The sequence below is a fragment of the Papaver somniferum genome, chromosome 5, assembly GCF_003573695.1.
Source record: "Papaver somniferum cultivar HN1 chromosome 5, ASM357369v1, whole genome shotgun sequence".
In the NCBI taxonomy this organism is placed as follows: domain Eukaryota; kingdom Viridiplantae; phylum Streptophyta; class Magnoliopsida; order Ranunculales; family Papaveraceae; genus Papaver; species Papaver somniferum.
In genome coordinates this window covers 211,234,666-211,250,561 of record NC_039362.1, presented here as the reverse complement: position 1 = coordinate 211,250,561, position 15,896 = coordinate 211,234,666, and the positions used below count along the sequence as shown (strand labels likewise).

The 15,896-nt window shown below is 36.8% G+C and overlaps 2 protein-coding genes across 4 annotated transcripts; both read left to right on the top strand.

The window, feature by feature from the left end:
- Nucleotides 1-767: 767 nt before the first annotated feature.
- LOC113284529 (carbon catabolite repressor protein 4 homolog 6-like) lies at nt 768-8,328 on the top strand. 3 transcript variants are annotated; one of them, XM_026534020.1, is made up of 15 exons: nt 768-2,071; nt 2,477-2,942; nt 3,193-3,359; nt 3,779-3,844; nt 4,097-4,149; nt 4,405-4,486; nt 4,590-4,639; nt 5,086-5,167; nt 5,460-5,552; nt 5,673-5,705; nt 5,803-5,906; nt 5,984-7,064; nt 7,222-7,310; nt 7,566-7,653; nt 7,942-8,328. In XM_026534020.1, exons 2-15 carry the CDS (start codon nt 2,717-2,719, stop codon nt 7,999-8,001), a joined length of 2,274 nt encoding a protein of 757 aa, XP_026389805.1. In that variant the 5' UTR covers nt 768-2,071; nt 2,477-2,716; the 3' UTR covers nt 8,002-8,328. The 3 variants fall into 3 exon arrangements, with proteins under 3 accessions (XP_026389805.1, XP_026389804.1, XP_026389803.1); XM_026534019.1 differs by having other exon boundaries at nt 768-2,285; nt 2,482-2,942; XM_026534018.1 differs by having other exon boundaries at nt 768-2,382.
- Nucleotides 8,329-8,776: 448 nt separating this feature from the next.
- Nucleotides 8,777-10,992, top strand: LOC113278545. The gene is made up of 7 exons (XM_026527358.1): nt 8,777-9,051; nt 9,212-9,254; nt 9,354-9,446; nt 9,616-9,678; nt 9,779-9,874; nt 10,005-10,082; nt 10,641-10,992. The coding sequence occupies exons 1-7, from the start codon at nt 8,843-8,845 to the stop codon at nt 10,725-10,727; spliced, it is 669 nt and encodes a 222-aa protein (XP_026383143.1). The 5' UTR covers nt 8,777-8,842; the 3' UTR covers nt 10,728-10,992.
- Nucleotides 10,993-15,896: the final 4,904 nt, after the last annotated feature.

The window sequence follows — 15,896 nt, the reverse complement described above, 5'->3', positions numbered from 1 at the left end:
ATCATCATTTTAGGCAAAATTTTCGAAAACTTGATACATAACCATTATGCAGCCACCAAAAAAGATACATAACACATTTTGCAGACGCATAACGAATTATGCATTTGGATAACAAAGTTATGCATCTATAACAAGTTATGTAACCATTGTTTTGGTTGATTTTAGTGCGTACATAAAAAATATTGATGCAGTATGCGTCCATATTTACGGATGCATATCAAGTTATGCATCTATTTTCTCGATGCATAAAAGATTGTGCAACAATTTCTCGATGCATAATGCATTATGCAGCCATATTTTCGGATGCATAACAGGTTATGCATCCATTTGCACGACTGCATAACATGTTATGCAGATATTATTGTAGGTGAATGAAAAGTTATGCAGTCTTTGTTTTTGTTGGTTTCAATACTAACAAAAAAGTTGTTGCATAACGTGTTATGCAACCGTTTTCTGGACCGCATAACGAGTTATGCAACAAATTTTGTAGATGCATAGCAGATTATGCATCCATTTTCATAGCTGCATAACAAATTATTCAACCACTATGACCAACACCAACACGCATATCTGCGTGTGATAGAAATAAGTACTCGAGATATATAAAATCAATTTTGACTACCAATGGATCGTGATAAATTAATATTTAATTATTTGATGATGCAATATGTAACAACATAACAAGCAATAATCTCTTCATTTTTGAGAAGTCTAATAAAAAAAATAAAAAGATTGCAACAAAGCCTGCAAGCACCTAATATCCTTAGTACACTTGTGACTTGTCGTTCCCCTACACAACCTGTAATCAGATTTTCCAATCTTCGTACGCATAGTTGAAATCCTTGTGGAGTCGACATTAAATTGAACATTTGACATGAAAACCATTCCACCACTATGAGTTCGGGTTACTTATAAACACAACATATAGCATTAGTCCCATTTAATAATGATAAACATTTCGAAACACCGCGACCAAGTATGGAGCATCTGTTTAGGCCAGAAAACCACACGTAATCTATACCCCAGATGAATTTTAACTAGTTAACTAGTAGAAGAATCATGAAATGACATACTAACTAATCTTTTATAATTGATAAACCTATGTATAACGCAACATCCAAACTCTTACAACACCTTGTTTGTTCCCGTGCTTGTCTACAGCTTCTAAATTGAGTCAGGACTCTTCAATCAAGTTCAGATTTCCCTAGCAACAGTTCTCACCACTTCATTTATAGCAACAACTTCATCTTTCTTCTCAAACTACTCATACAACTTGTACTATCCTCTCTTCTCAAACTAGCCAGTGCTAAACATCCCCCTTGCACAACCATCAAACCATTGCTAGCAGCTGCAAACAACTTAGGCAAAAGTGGTGCAGGAATTTACTCGAACAAGTTGTATGCCATACTCATCTTGTTGTAGCTTCAACCTTCTACAGCTTCCAAACTCACCCAGATCCATTCTCTTGAATTAGCATTACAGTTTCATCTCGTTGTACTTCTGAAATGTGTAGCCCCTTTGAAAAACAAACACCACAGTCATTAATTCAACAACACAAAACCCATTCAATGCGTCTATAAAATCAGTCACAGTAATGACTTGTTTCCAGCTGAAGTTCAGCTCAAGAACAAGCTACATCTCCTCCAAATCGAACCAACAGAACCCACTAAAATCACTACAACAAATCCCTTTGTAAACACCTTCTAAAATCAGTGCTAGGTTTGCGACAAATTGGTCTCGGCAATAAGAAGTATCGACACCAGAACCTCAGTCTAACCCCCATTAAAGCTTTTGTATCTGTATCTCTTCCATTCGTTACTCATCTAACAACAACAACAAACCAATTTCAATGGAATTTCAGGCCAAGAAAGCCAGCAATTCACTCCGTTCTTCCTTCTTCTTCTCGGCTTCAGGGAGAAGTCTTGATCCATGGTGAATACCCATCGAATCCATGGTCGGCAGCTAGGAAAAAAATGCAACAACTCACGATTGGAACTGGAGAATAAGAGAAGAAGAAGAAAAACAATTTGAGAAATTATGGGTGTCACGGAAAGTTTAACTCAGAAAATGGGTGCGTTTCTGAACTTTTCTAGGCGTGGGTTTTTTAGTGTAAAAAATCTGAAAAATTGGTGTGGTAGTAGGTTTCACTTTATTACCTCGACTCTTTCTCTCAACTGATCTTACAGTCGAAGAAGGAAAACGAAGGTGAAGAAGACGACGACGACCAAATTGACGATCATAAAACCCTAATAACCTCAGAAATGAAAACCTAGAAATAGAATGAGGTTCGCCTCTTCTTCGTCTTCGTTACAATTTATTATCACTGCAGTTGCTACTACTGACATTAATTTTGTTTCAATGTCTTCTGTTCGTGGCGGTTACGTACGTAAGAAACCCTATATGAAATCTTTAATTTCTTTCTTTATTTGAAATTGAAATCCTAAAAATTGGATTCTTAATTTTTTTTTTCTCACAGCCTAGAGAATTTTGCTCTCCGTCTGAAAATCAAGAATCATTGCTTACTGAAGATTCACAATTGCGAACAGTTGAAGCTGCCAATAATGGATTCAGGCAGGGAAATGGACGGAATTTCCAAAATCAACATTACCGTCAACCACCGCCACAACAACAGCCATTTCCGCGCCCTTCCCCACAATATCGATACCAGCAACCGACTCCTCCACCATATTATCGCCAGCAGCATCAGAATCGTCCAATGCATTATAGGCAGTCGATTCCTCCACCATTTTATGGTCAACAGCAGCCAAATGGGCCACATCATTATAGCCAACAGCAGCCGATTCCTCCACCACATTATGGTCAACAGAAGCCGAATAGGCCATTGCATTATCGCCCACAGCGGCCATTTACTCCTCCTGGTACCAAACAATGGGACTACAGGAAGTGGGAGTTAGCGGTGTCACAGCCACCACCTCAATGTGGTATGTATTACTTCATTCCCTGTACTTAGTTATTTTGTAGCAAGCAGAAGCCTGTATAACTGTGCATACATTTGTGAAAAGCAGGATAACATTAGCACATTTAGTTTTGTTCATAGATATAAACTGATAGAGTTGAAATTTTCACTCTTATACTTGTTATGTTATTTAACATGGGGTGTTTTACATCCAATTTTTATTTTAAGTGTGTTGGTAAACTTGGCCTTATTTTAATTTAATGGTTGCATTACAGAACGATTTGTAGTGCTTTCATACAATATACTAGCAAACTACTTGGCTTTAGACCATAGAAGAGAGCTTTATTTTCACATACCATTCTATGTATTGGACTGGGAGCGGCGAAAGAGAAATATACTTTTTGAGCTCGGATTATGGTCGGCTGACATTATGTGTCTCCAGGTATCAGATTCTCGTGTTAGATTTGGATAAACTACTGCATCTTCCTTCGTTGCATTCTACTCGCTTAGTTTGATTACGGATTTCAGTTTTTTCGCTTTACCTCGAGTGTAAGCATGTATGCAGTTTTTCATAGTGTTTTTGTGGGTCAATGTATATTTGCAGTCAAGTATGTATGGTTAATGCCTTCCCATATAGATATATGAGTGTGTGCATGTATCCAATGATCAATGATTCCTGGATTCTAATTCTGTGCTTCTTGCAAGGTCTGTCAAAGTTGTCATTGTTAGCGTAATTTACAATCTGAATGATTGGCACTTCCCTAGTTATAAATTACTTTTAGTAAAATGTTTCTTAATTATATCATACTTCAAAGTTTGCGTTTCTTACTTTGAAACTTGTATTCTTATTTCAACTTGCAGGAGGTCGATAGGTTCCAGGACTTAGAGAACGAGCTAAAGGTCCATGGGTATGAAGGAATCTGGAAGGTTAGTCTTGCAGCATTAGAATCCTCACAAGCAAACAAAAAAACAGACCATTTGTTATGTCAATAGTGTCAGTTCTTTGCATAATGTTTCAGTTTCTTTCTGTATTCAGGGTTTGATTTTCTCAAGGATAGACAATAGTTTCTTTGTGTTCTTTCTGTTTTATTATTTACAAACCATCTGTGGTAATACATGACCCACAAGTGTGCTTTCCTTACATATGAGTTGAAAAAAAACTTCTTTGTGAATTTGCAGATGCGTACAGGACAAGCAATTGATGGATGTGCAATTTTTTGGCGCACAACAAGGTACACCTCTTTCCTTTTCAATGTTGATTGCTGTTTTCACATGAAGCTTACCGCAAAAAAATTGATTATATTCATCTTGGTTTTGAAATGATTGAAATTCTATCAACAGAAAAATATTCTGTGCTCGTTTCTATATTTAAAATCTAAATGGCTGGCTTATCGGATACCTTCTGTAGCGATTGAAGAGATCTTACCAGAGAATTCAGCAATGGATTGAATCTCGCCAATATTAACTTTTGTTGACTTCATGGTCAGATTCAAATTGCGACATGAAGAATCCATAGAGTTCAGAAACCTCGGACTTCGTGATAATGTTGCACAAGTTTGTGTTCTCGAGGTATGACATATATTGAACTCTGAGCTTGACCCCAAAGTTTCTCCGATCTGAACTCCTTTCCATCTCATTCACATAACATATTGCTTTGTCTTTTCTCCACTAGTCAAGGAACCAAAACTCCACTGACAAGGTGTCTGTGGATTCTCCTACAAGGTATAGTTCTTCTGAAATAATATCATATAATAATGAAGTTTGTTCTACGGTCTACTGCAATGATAGTTTTCTTTTACCACCACATGGAATGAAAAATTAGGCAAACTGAGATTAATTTCCCTGACATAATGGACATCCATTCTAGTTGGTGTTGTATCTATTTGGGATGTAATTACTATTTCAGCATAGTTATTCCTACATAGCAAATTGTGCGGAATCTGATAGGAAGAATCCAGAAGTGAATAATGCAGGCACATGGAAATCTTTTTGCTCTTACTGTTCCCTTTTTTGACTTTTTGTCAATATTTTTAGACTTGAATTTTGGATTTCGTAATGTTATAGCCTGGCTTGTGCTTGGTGTATTTGTGTGATGTGTCTTATGTTCTACCTCTGATACTCACCAAACCTCCATGTCCACTTACAAGATAAAAATGTTACTTTTGCAGTACAAGTGATGCTAATTTAGTCGTCGTATGTAATATTCATGTGTTGTTCAACCCTAAAAGAGGAGAAATCAAGCTGGGACAGGTATGCAACTTTTGCAGTTTCTTGTACAATCTAAAGTTTCATGTGCAGCTGTGCATTAGCATGTATATTTCTAAGTTGAAACTGTTGTGCTAGTACATAGGTAGAGGACACAAATGATTGAACTTGAATATCTCGCAGTCCCCTTCAGTATACATTAGGATGCTCAGTAACTTTGTATGCCTGGGCATTTTCTTTCATTCTTCTATGAAATTTTGCTTTCTTAAAGATGCATTTCAGCTCTTCAGATATTTCTTTAGATTATAAATGTTGTATGTCTGATGATGTACAACAGGTCAGAGTGCTCTTAGAAAGGGCTCATGCTGTTTCAAAACTCTGGAGGGATGCTCCGGTGGTTCTCTGTGGGGATTTCAACTGTACCCCAAAGGTAATTCAGTTTATGCTGGTTTTCATTTGTTGGCAAAGTTTGTTTTACCTGTTTTGCAAAACTGGGCTAGTGCCTTCGTTAAGTTTAAATAACAATTGTTTTTATCTTCTATTGAATCAGAGTCCACTGTACAACTTAATACTAGACCAGAAGGTATTCTTCGATTCACTTGTTGATATTGCCTGATATGTTTTGCAACATGCGCAACATGTCTATTGTAATATTTATGTTCTGATGTTCAAATTTGCAGTTAAATTTGGATGGGATTGCTAGAAATCAGGTATCTGGACAAACTACTGCAGAAATATCTGGACCAAACCGAAATTACCCTAACTCAGGAAACGGGTTGGCTAGGTGAATATCTTACAAACCTTAAGACTTGTTTCCCTCACGAGACCCAAATCTCAAAAGACTTTTTATTATCATTGTAGGGCTCAGTCTCATGATGGTACAGTCAGCACTTCTATGTTGGCTAAGGAGAAGGTCGATATGAAACATGCTAATGAACTACCAAACATGGATGACCAGAACAAGCCGTGCGACGAAGTGGATAATTCTTTTTTGGCGAAAAACTCAGCAAAGCCTCGGAGTCCTGGTGAGATGGTAATTGTGCCCATGGAATCTGGATCTGATGTGCAACACAGAAATGAAAACATCAGGACTTGCGATGTATTAGGAATTGAGGAAGAAGTACTAGATAATTCTAAGGATCAGTTTATCTCAGCTCATAGTGTTTCACTTGAACAGATGAAGGAAAGTCCAATTGGTAATCCCGAGGAAGGTGTGCCACATGTTGATCTCGAAAAGGATGTGGTTCAAGAGTTATCCTCGCTTATACCTTCTTATAACGATGATGATGTTTGTCTGGAGATCGTATCTGAAAATGTGAAAACGCCATGCCGTACTCAGGGGGCCTCATATAAATGTTCTCAGCCAAGCTTATCTTCAAGTAATCCAGTGATTGAAACTACACAGCAAAATTCTGTTTGCAGTGATATGGACAAGAGAGCTCTCGAAACAGTAGAAGGGATTAATCCCTCAACTTCGTCTGAAGGTACATATCATGTCAAGATCTCTGCTGCATCTACTAGTATTGACCTAAGCGTGGATCAAAAGTCAGATACCATGTCAGTTAGCAAGTCTGGTGAAGATAGAGAGGAAGTAAATCAAGAGCATGGAACTACATTTTCATCTGAAAGATGCAACACTGATGCCACTATGTTGGATGTTGATGCCTGTGATAGTGAACTCTTAAGGCACGAGTCTGCAGAAACAGATCAATCCTCTGAAAAAATTTCAGAGACCGCACACATTTCTGATCTGACACCACCATGTTCTGATGTCCCAATTGATTTCTCTACATCTACTAGTTCCGAGCCTGCAACCGCAAGGAGGTACACTTATGATCCATCTTCGTGGACTCCGATGGATATAGAAACAGCAACAGGAAATGCAGAGTGCACCCTTTTAGAAAGTCCTCTTAAGTTGAAAAGCTCGTATGCAGAAGTTGAGGTTGGTCATTCAATAACCTTTAAGCTCACATCCCATTCTTTTGGACTGGACTGATGCATGCACTGTTCATTTAAATTCAAACCGTGTCAACTTCACTAAGAATTGTTGTTTTTCTATTTCTTAGTTATATACTGAACTTTATGTACTCATCCACCAGGATTATTCTGGGACTAGAGATTCAGTGAGCAAGGAACCTCAAGTGACCAGTTACCACAGACGATTTGCAGGGACTGTTGACTACATCTGGTATGTAACATCTTAGGTGGTATTTGTACCTTTCTACTTTATTCAAATCAAATTGAATTTCCTGTGTAAAAGGCTGAATCAACTGGTCCCCCAAGCACTTTTGTGTACTGAACCCTGTACCTTTGTCCTAAATGAGCCGTAAGAACTTATTTTAAGAAATATAAAGGGTTTCAAGATTAGCGTAACATATAGTTATGAGCTTCATATGGTTTTGGTCGGTTGATTAACTGCTAGCCTAAATTGATCTTCATTCAGGCATTCAGAAGATCTACAGACAGTCAAGGTTCTCGATACGATACCTAAGCAGGCTCTTCAAAACTGGAGTCTTGGATTCCCAACAAAGGTATATCATTGTTTCTTGTTTTTTTGTACATATGGGTACCATCTTTGTTACACAACCATTTCCCACTTGCAGTATATATATAGATTATCAGAAACTTAAATGTTACACCATTGCCCTAAAGATCCATAGTTATGACGAAACTTTGGATTGTCTTAATTTTTGTGGCAGACACGAAGTGATAAATCCTCGCCTTTTGCATTTTTTTCTAACACACTGGTGGCACTCACAAGTTAACAGGTCCTATATGTGTAGAATGTATTTTTATGGGTTTCCTTTCTCTTTTTACAGAAATGGGGCAGTGATCATCTCGCATTGGCTTCTCAATTTGCATTCAAGAAAGACACATGATATTTGATGTGTTCCCTGGTTGTAAGTAGGGGGTTAGTTGTTAAACAGACACCAGATTCACTCTCTGTATATACAAATGCTTCTGGTTTAGTTGATTCGAAGTAAATCAACTAGTTCGTATAACTTTAGCCATGTTAACAGTTACATCAGAGTTTTCCATTATGAATTGGAAATTCAGTGAGATTAAAATTGAATTCATGTGATTCTGTCCTGTTAGCTGATTGGACTGATCAGCTTATTTGCTCTCTGTATATGTCCTTTTAAGCGATGAATCCCAGTCCTTGGAAGAGTGTTAATCTAACATTCTCGGTTAATCTTAGTTCTCAACTTTGCTGCTAAAGATGTCCTCTCTCATTGCATAGCAAAATTAAGAATGTGAATTGGACTATGATTGTTGAAATTTTTATTTTTGTGATATCTGACAGGTACTTGATTGGAGTACCACTTTGTAGGTGGCCAGTTGTGCTCATATTTGAGTAAGATGAAATAAGTCAGATTCAGATGAGTCAGTCAGAGTAGCTTGAATTTAATGCTTAAAGTACAAAAATGTATCCGACTTAAATACTTCTCAGTTAGATGAAGATCTGAATCAGTTATCATAAAAATTTTGAAACACAAACATCCAACTCAGAAAGAGTCGCATTCTGAGTCAGATACAAGTCGAGATTCCGAGGGGAGTTCAGAGGGTGCCAATCTGACTCCGAGTTACGTGTGAGCACACTTAACTCTACTTATCCACGTGGGCCCAGATCAGTGCTATGAACATTTGTTCAGGTTCTTCATTAGTTAGTTCAATCAGACGAAATTCCTAGTTTTCACAGCTTTTGGTTGTTCAGAGAAGATGACGACGATGGCGTTAGCTCCTTCCTCATCCTCGTTATCATCTTCTCATGAACTCTATACCTCCTCCTTGTACAAATCAAAGCAATTTAATGGCAATAAATTTCTCCATCAGAGCAGCCTCTGTGTCAAGAAGAACCGGATTAGTAGTAATAATCGCTTCAGAGCTTCTTCTTCTGCTGATGTTCCAGACTTTCTTTCTACTGATTGGTAATATTACTATCATTATCTGATTTGTAATTAAAATTTCTTAGAATTTAGTGGAATCTGAAATGAATCGAAACCCTCTTCTAATTCAGCATTAGATTCACTAGAGACGATGATATTTGAAATTGACAATTGATTGCTGTTGTGTGGTTTTCTATTGCAGGCTTGAGTCACGGAGGAAAAAACCTTTTGGTCCTAAATTGAATGTAATTACCCTGTTGATATGTTTTTTCCCCCTAAGTCTGGATTACTTTTTAGTAAAAATTTATTTTATCAATCATTTCTACTTTAATCTCTTGATTTAGTTTAGTGCAGAAGACGCGGTGCAATGCCAACTTGATGCATTGAAACACAATGACCAGCCCAGGCAAGATTATGGAGTCGAAGTCATGTATAGGGTAATAGTTCCATTCATTCGTTTCTATGAACATACTGAATCTCAACTTCAAGTTGTGTTATATTTCTTTGATTTGTTTCTTCGAATCAAGAAATTATAAACAAATTCATTTCTATGTATGTACTGAATCCCAACTGAAGAATGCTTTTCTTCTTTTGTTGGCATGATAGTTTGCGGGGTTTGATCCGTTTGAGAGATCGACGTATTTTGGGCCATTCTTCGACCTAGGACAGGTAAGTTGGTTTTTTACTTGCACTTGTTGATCAAGTTGAAATATCATACCAAGAAAGTAGGTTTATGTTGGATTTTAATATGTTATCCATATTCATGTAGTTTGAACGATTTAGGAGGATTTTCCACCACTCTACTTATCGAGTTCTCCTAGGCCACAAGGAAAGAGAGATTTTGAGCAGTCTATGGGTTGAAGAGGTATGCCTGAAAATTTTCAATTAGCAAAATGTTACCATAAATAGTTAGAATGACGAGTAATTCGAGTTTTTGCATGTATTAGTACACGTGTTCATCTGATTTACCTCTTTTTTTCATCAACTTGGTATAGAACCGTTTCAAACAGAGAATTTGGATACGAGGAGCTCGTCCAGAAGAAGAAGAGATATTCCAATTTACAATGGTTCAGGTATGTCGGCTATTACATTTTGCGACTGTCTCTCTCACATACGCACTCACACACACTCGACCTTCAACCTACACACCTTGCTCCATACTTTCCATGTAAGCCACAGAGGCTTCAGGTTAGCATCATTAAGGTACTCTGCAACTAGTAACACAATCAGTCAGAGCCATATGGGACCCTGCAACACTCTTCGAGTAGCTCACGTGTGATGGACTTGCAGAGCCTAACAACTGTAACAACAGCTTTAGCATTACCTTTGCAATCTCTTGAAATAGCTCTATCCAGCTGAATCATTAGTGAAACAAAGACCCATCTGATTTGAAATGACCATCCCACTAGAGGTGGTTCCCGAGCAGAAGTGGAAAACTCTGGGTACAATGTATGTGAGATGATTCAGATGAATATTCCATATTAAAGCAGTATGTCTACGAGAATCAGAGTCTGAAAACCTCAGTCACGCGCACACTCACACAAAGAACATATGCTTAACCTTTGAAGAGCTATATTACTGGTAAATTCTAACCCTGGTTTATCTCTTTTTAACTTGTGAGCTACTTACAGAGAGTTGGTGGTTCTTGGGATGGTTATTGGCTGACAGAGAGCCTACTTCACGACGGAGATGGTTTCGCCGGAGGTGTTGCTTATTGATTTGATGAAATCTTGTCAGTTACTAGGTGTTGAAGTCTTAAAGAGGTGAACCTCACATGTATAAAGATATACTGTGTAAATGATATTATAACTTGTTGGTGTATATGCAGTAAAACCTCAGGTACACATTGTTTAAAATTGGTTATATGAATAAATAACTTAAGGTTGTTTGGGTCCCTGGTGAGATCTAGTTCTCTCTTTTGTGAATGCTTATGAAATATAATGATGTCTTGCACTATGTCATTTGAATAGGCAGAGTTTTTCTTTTTTGGTTCCAGTTGATGAATGCATATACAAAAATACTAATAGACATGAATCTGCGAGACTAATGCTTTGGAGAATACATTGAGTCGTTTCTGAATCCATTTATTAAGAACGCGAAAATTGGGGATTTACAAACTAATTGGGGGATTTAGATTACTTCCCCAAACTCATGGTGTGTGCTAAGGGGTGATTTTTGGGTCAGAAAATACTAAAATACCCTTTGCTCAAAATAAAAATTAAAAAACTTAAAATCAAAAAACAAAATCATAACCCCATTTATCCCACTCCCTTTCAAATTAGAGTTTTCCTCACTCCCTTTCAAACTCTAAATTTTCCCCACTCCCTTTCAAATTTTCTTCGCTTTTAAATTTTCCCCATTTCCCCACACTCCCTTGAAAACGATTTTTTTTTATCATTCGGAAGCGATGAGGACCATGCCGATGGTGATGAATACCATGCCGGTATTGATGAAGACCATGCCGGAAGTGATGAAGACCATGCCGGAAGTGATGAAGACCAATGTCGGCATAGATGAAGACCATGCCGGTAGTGATGAAGACCATGTTGGAAATAAAAAAAATTACATCGCTGGAATTGATGAAGACCATGCCGTAAAATGGTGTCGGCATACTTGGTAACTAACATTCAATGCGGAAACTGAGTGCCGGCATGCTCGATAGAAATCTATCAATGCCGGTAGTCAAGTGAAAAAAATTTGAAGTTTCCTGGATACTTTTCATCATGTGCCGGCATAGAAATTTAAGCGACATACTGTGCCGGCATAGATACCGTAATGCTCGAGAATTAACTGACTGTGCCGGAAGTGGACTGATTAAAACCAAAAAATTTAGGTTTTGAAGATCAAAACCAGAAAATTTTGTCCCCGGAACCCCCGGATAGTGGCAAACATTTATGAAAATTTCCAACAAATGCGGGCATGGTTTTTTCGGTTGAATACAACAATGCCGGCACCGAGCTATTTCAGCTGCAACAATGGTGGATTCAAAGAAAAAAATTAATTTTTCAACCTCTTAGCAGCAATTCTCTCTTCACAATCGTCCTCCGCTTTCACCAAAAAAATTTCCCTCTTAAAAAAATTTTCATCTTTCTACTCTCATTTCATTCACCCAAATACAAATACAAATACACACTAATCATTTAACAAATACTTAAGATTTTTACTAATTATTATTAACCACTAAACCTGATTAGTGAGGGGTAGATTAGGATTTAAAAAAATACTTAGATAAGGGGTGACCTTGATTTGATATTTGGATCCAGTTTTTGTCTTTTTCCTCTACCCCCAATTAGTTTTTTATCCCAAATTTCGCGTTCTTTATTAAAGCTTGGCATTTTTTATTCAAAACTATTAAAGCTTGAATTTCTTATTCAAAACAAACGAAAATTACAGAGCACACGTGCAAATTACACGGAACTGTATACATAATCTATATTTTTCTGATATATCACTCCCTCTGTCCCAAAATAGTTGAGCTAGTCATTTTCAAACCCATTAATAGTTTTTTTTTTTTTGCTGAGAAACACACCATAACATTAACTAAGAAGAAAATTACAAACATCAGTTAAAGGTTCTTCCTCAACAAAGAGTCCAAAAAGAGAGGAATAGAAACTCATGAAGTTTTCAAATGAAACTTTCTAGCCCGACGTGCAAGCCGGTCCGCTATATTATTTTTGAGTCTCTTAATATGCACAACATTAAAATTAAAACGATTTGAAAGGGAAATCCGACATTCTTCTAAAAGATCACTACAACGCCAGTCCACTTCACCCTTGCCTTCGTTGACGAAATCCACTAATTGAAGGCAGTCGCTGACAAACAGAACTTTAGACAGGTTCATCTCTTCTTCCCAAGAGATAGCCAAAATTAGGGATGCTGCCTCAGCACCAACATCACCTGTAATCAGTCCAAAGTATGCTCTTGACTGAATTACTTTTCCTGCATTATCACATAGAACAATTCCAATACCCATATTAAGATCTTTATAAGAACCATCTACAAAAATAACAAAGTCAACATCCTGTAGTGGAGTTGTAATATTCACTCTACTCAAAAAATTCAAAGAAGGAGGAGCAATAAATGTATTGATCAGCCTTCTGGTATCCATAATAACCTTGTCCAGGTTAATAGTGGATTTTTTAAAGATCACATCACATCTAAATTTCCAAACAGACCACATAACTATAACGCCAATATTAGGCCAATCAACTGCATAAGGAGAGATACCCAGATTATTATCAAACCAATTCAGAAAAATATCATCCACCCAATCAAAATCCCCACTTACAATATGCTGCAAAGAGAGGGCAAACAAAATATGGGACACAATGGGACATTGAAAAAACAGGTGCACCACTGTCTCGGAAGCATTCTTGCATAGACAGCAACAGTCATCCACCGCAAGATTATAAAGCATAAGGACAGAGTTAACATGCAGCATATAAGCAAAGATTTTTCACATGAAAAACTTAGTCTTAGAAAGACAATCTAAAGACCAAACTTTCTTCCAGAAAGAAGCATCTTCAGCAGTTATAGATTCATTCATATACACTTTATAAGCAGATTTTATAGTAAAATTTCCATTTCTTGTGTGAGCCCACATGATATTTTCTTGTTTGTTAGTATTTATTCTAAGAGAAATAATTTTGTTGACATCATCCTGAGAAAACAAAGAATTAATAAAACCAATATTCCAAGAGTTATTCTGCACATCAATAAGTTCACAGACAAAGTTGAAGTTTGCAAAATTTGGGTTAATCGAAGTCGGAGGAGAGATATAGATAGCTAACCAGTTAGAGGACCAAATACTTGTAGCCTTACCATCATTGATTTTGTAAACAATATTATCTTTAATAAATGTCAAACCTTTTACGATACCCTTCCAAATCCAGGATAAGGTATCTGCAGCTTTATCGATCTCCAACAGATTTTGATTTGGAAAGTACTTATCCTTGAAGAACCTAATTACTAAATGATCAGGCATCTTATACATTCTCCAACCAATTTTGGATATAAAGACTTTGTTAGTAGCATAAGAGTTTTTAATACCAAGACCACCATTCAATTTTGATTTACCAATATCACTCCAAGAGCAATAATAAGCAGTTCTCCTAGGGTCTTTCTTTGACCACCAAAATGTTCTCTGAATTGAATCTATCTTAGCAGTGATCTTTTTAGGGAAAGGGAAGCAAGACATATGATAAACATCTAGGCTAGAAAGGACATGTTTTGTGACAATAGTTCTACCAACAACATTTAAGTTTGTTTTCTTGCAATTACTTAATCTGCTATAGAATTTATCAATGAGGAATTGAAAGGTCTTAGTCTTATCCCTATTAACAAATAAAGGGGTACCAAGATACTTCTCAGAAGTACTGAGAAATTTAATTCCGAGGGTTCTAGCTAATAATTTAACATGCTTATGGTGCATTTTATTGCTAGTAAAGAATCCAAATTTTTCGAAATTTATAACCTGACCTGAAGCTTGTGCAAAGGAGTCAATTATCTTCATAAGATTTCTTGCATAAGTTAAGGAAGTCTTCGAAAAAATCATGCAGTCATCAGCGAAAACAAGTGAGAAATCGAAGGACTATGTTTCCTTAATTTAAATCCCTTGATCAGATTATCTTTTCTCCCTTTAATAAGAGTTGAGATAATGTTTCCATGCATAAAATAAAAATGTAAGGAGAAAGGCAATCCCCCTGTCTTATCCCTCTAGTTGGAAAAAAGATCTCACCAGGAGCACCATTAACCAGCACTGAGTAAGAAACTGTACTAATACATTGAGAAATTATGTGACACCAGTCTTCAGAGAAACCCAGCTTTTTAAAAACAACAAGAATAAAAGGCCACTCAAGACGATCAAAAGCTTTTGATAAATATAACTTGATAGCCATTTTTATTATTTTTCCTTTTTCTGGTTTTAAAAGAGTGTAAAATTTCTTGACTGATTAATATATCATCTTGTATTTGCCTATTTACTATAAACGCAGACTGAAAAGGCGAAATGAGAGAATAAAGTAAGGGTTTTAACCTATTTGTAAGTATTTTTGAGATAATTTTATAGATAGTATTTGTTAGACTAATAGGTCTGAAGTCATTGGGAGATGTAGGATTATTAACCTTTGGGATCAGCGCAATGAAGGCATGATTCAGCTGCTTAAGAAGAAACTTGTTTCGGAAAAAGGATTGCACATGATTTATAACTTCTAAAGATACCTCATTCCAGTTGTATCTAAAAAAAACCCAGGGAAACCATCCGGACCTGGCGGTTTCCACGGAGCCATGTTTCTAATGGTTTCATGAATTTCATCCGAAGTAGATATGGCAGTTAATCTGGTATTAATATCATCTATTATTATAGGATGAATATCTTTAAGTACTTCCTCAATAACATCACTATTTGGCTGCGATGAAGTATAAATGTTCTTGAAATGGCATGAAAGAAGAGAGACAACTTGATCTCTGCATTCCAGCCAGTTTCTTTGGTTGTCTCGCAGAGTCTGTATAGAACTATACGTATTTCTGAGTTTTACTGTATTATGAAAGAAGTGAGTATTCTTATCATAATGGTTGAAGTAGTCAATTCTTGATTTCTGTTTATAAAAAGAATTTTCCATCTCATACTGGTAGCTCTCTAAAAGAGTCACAGAAATGATACCTGCAAGTGCACAGGGTCTGTTGTAGTGAGTGTGCAAGGCAGGGTCGAACCACAGAGACTAGGGTGTATGGTTGAAGTTTTTAAGCTAGTTATCTAAATTAACAGAGAACAAAGGCATTAGCCAAAGGCAAGGCAGTAAACAAGTGGTGAAGTAAAATGCAAGACTGTAAAAGTAAGAGCAACAACAACAAAAAGAGGCAGTAACACAGGCAGTGATAAAGAAACA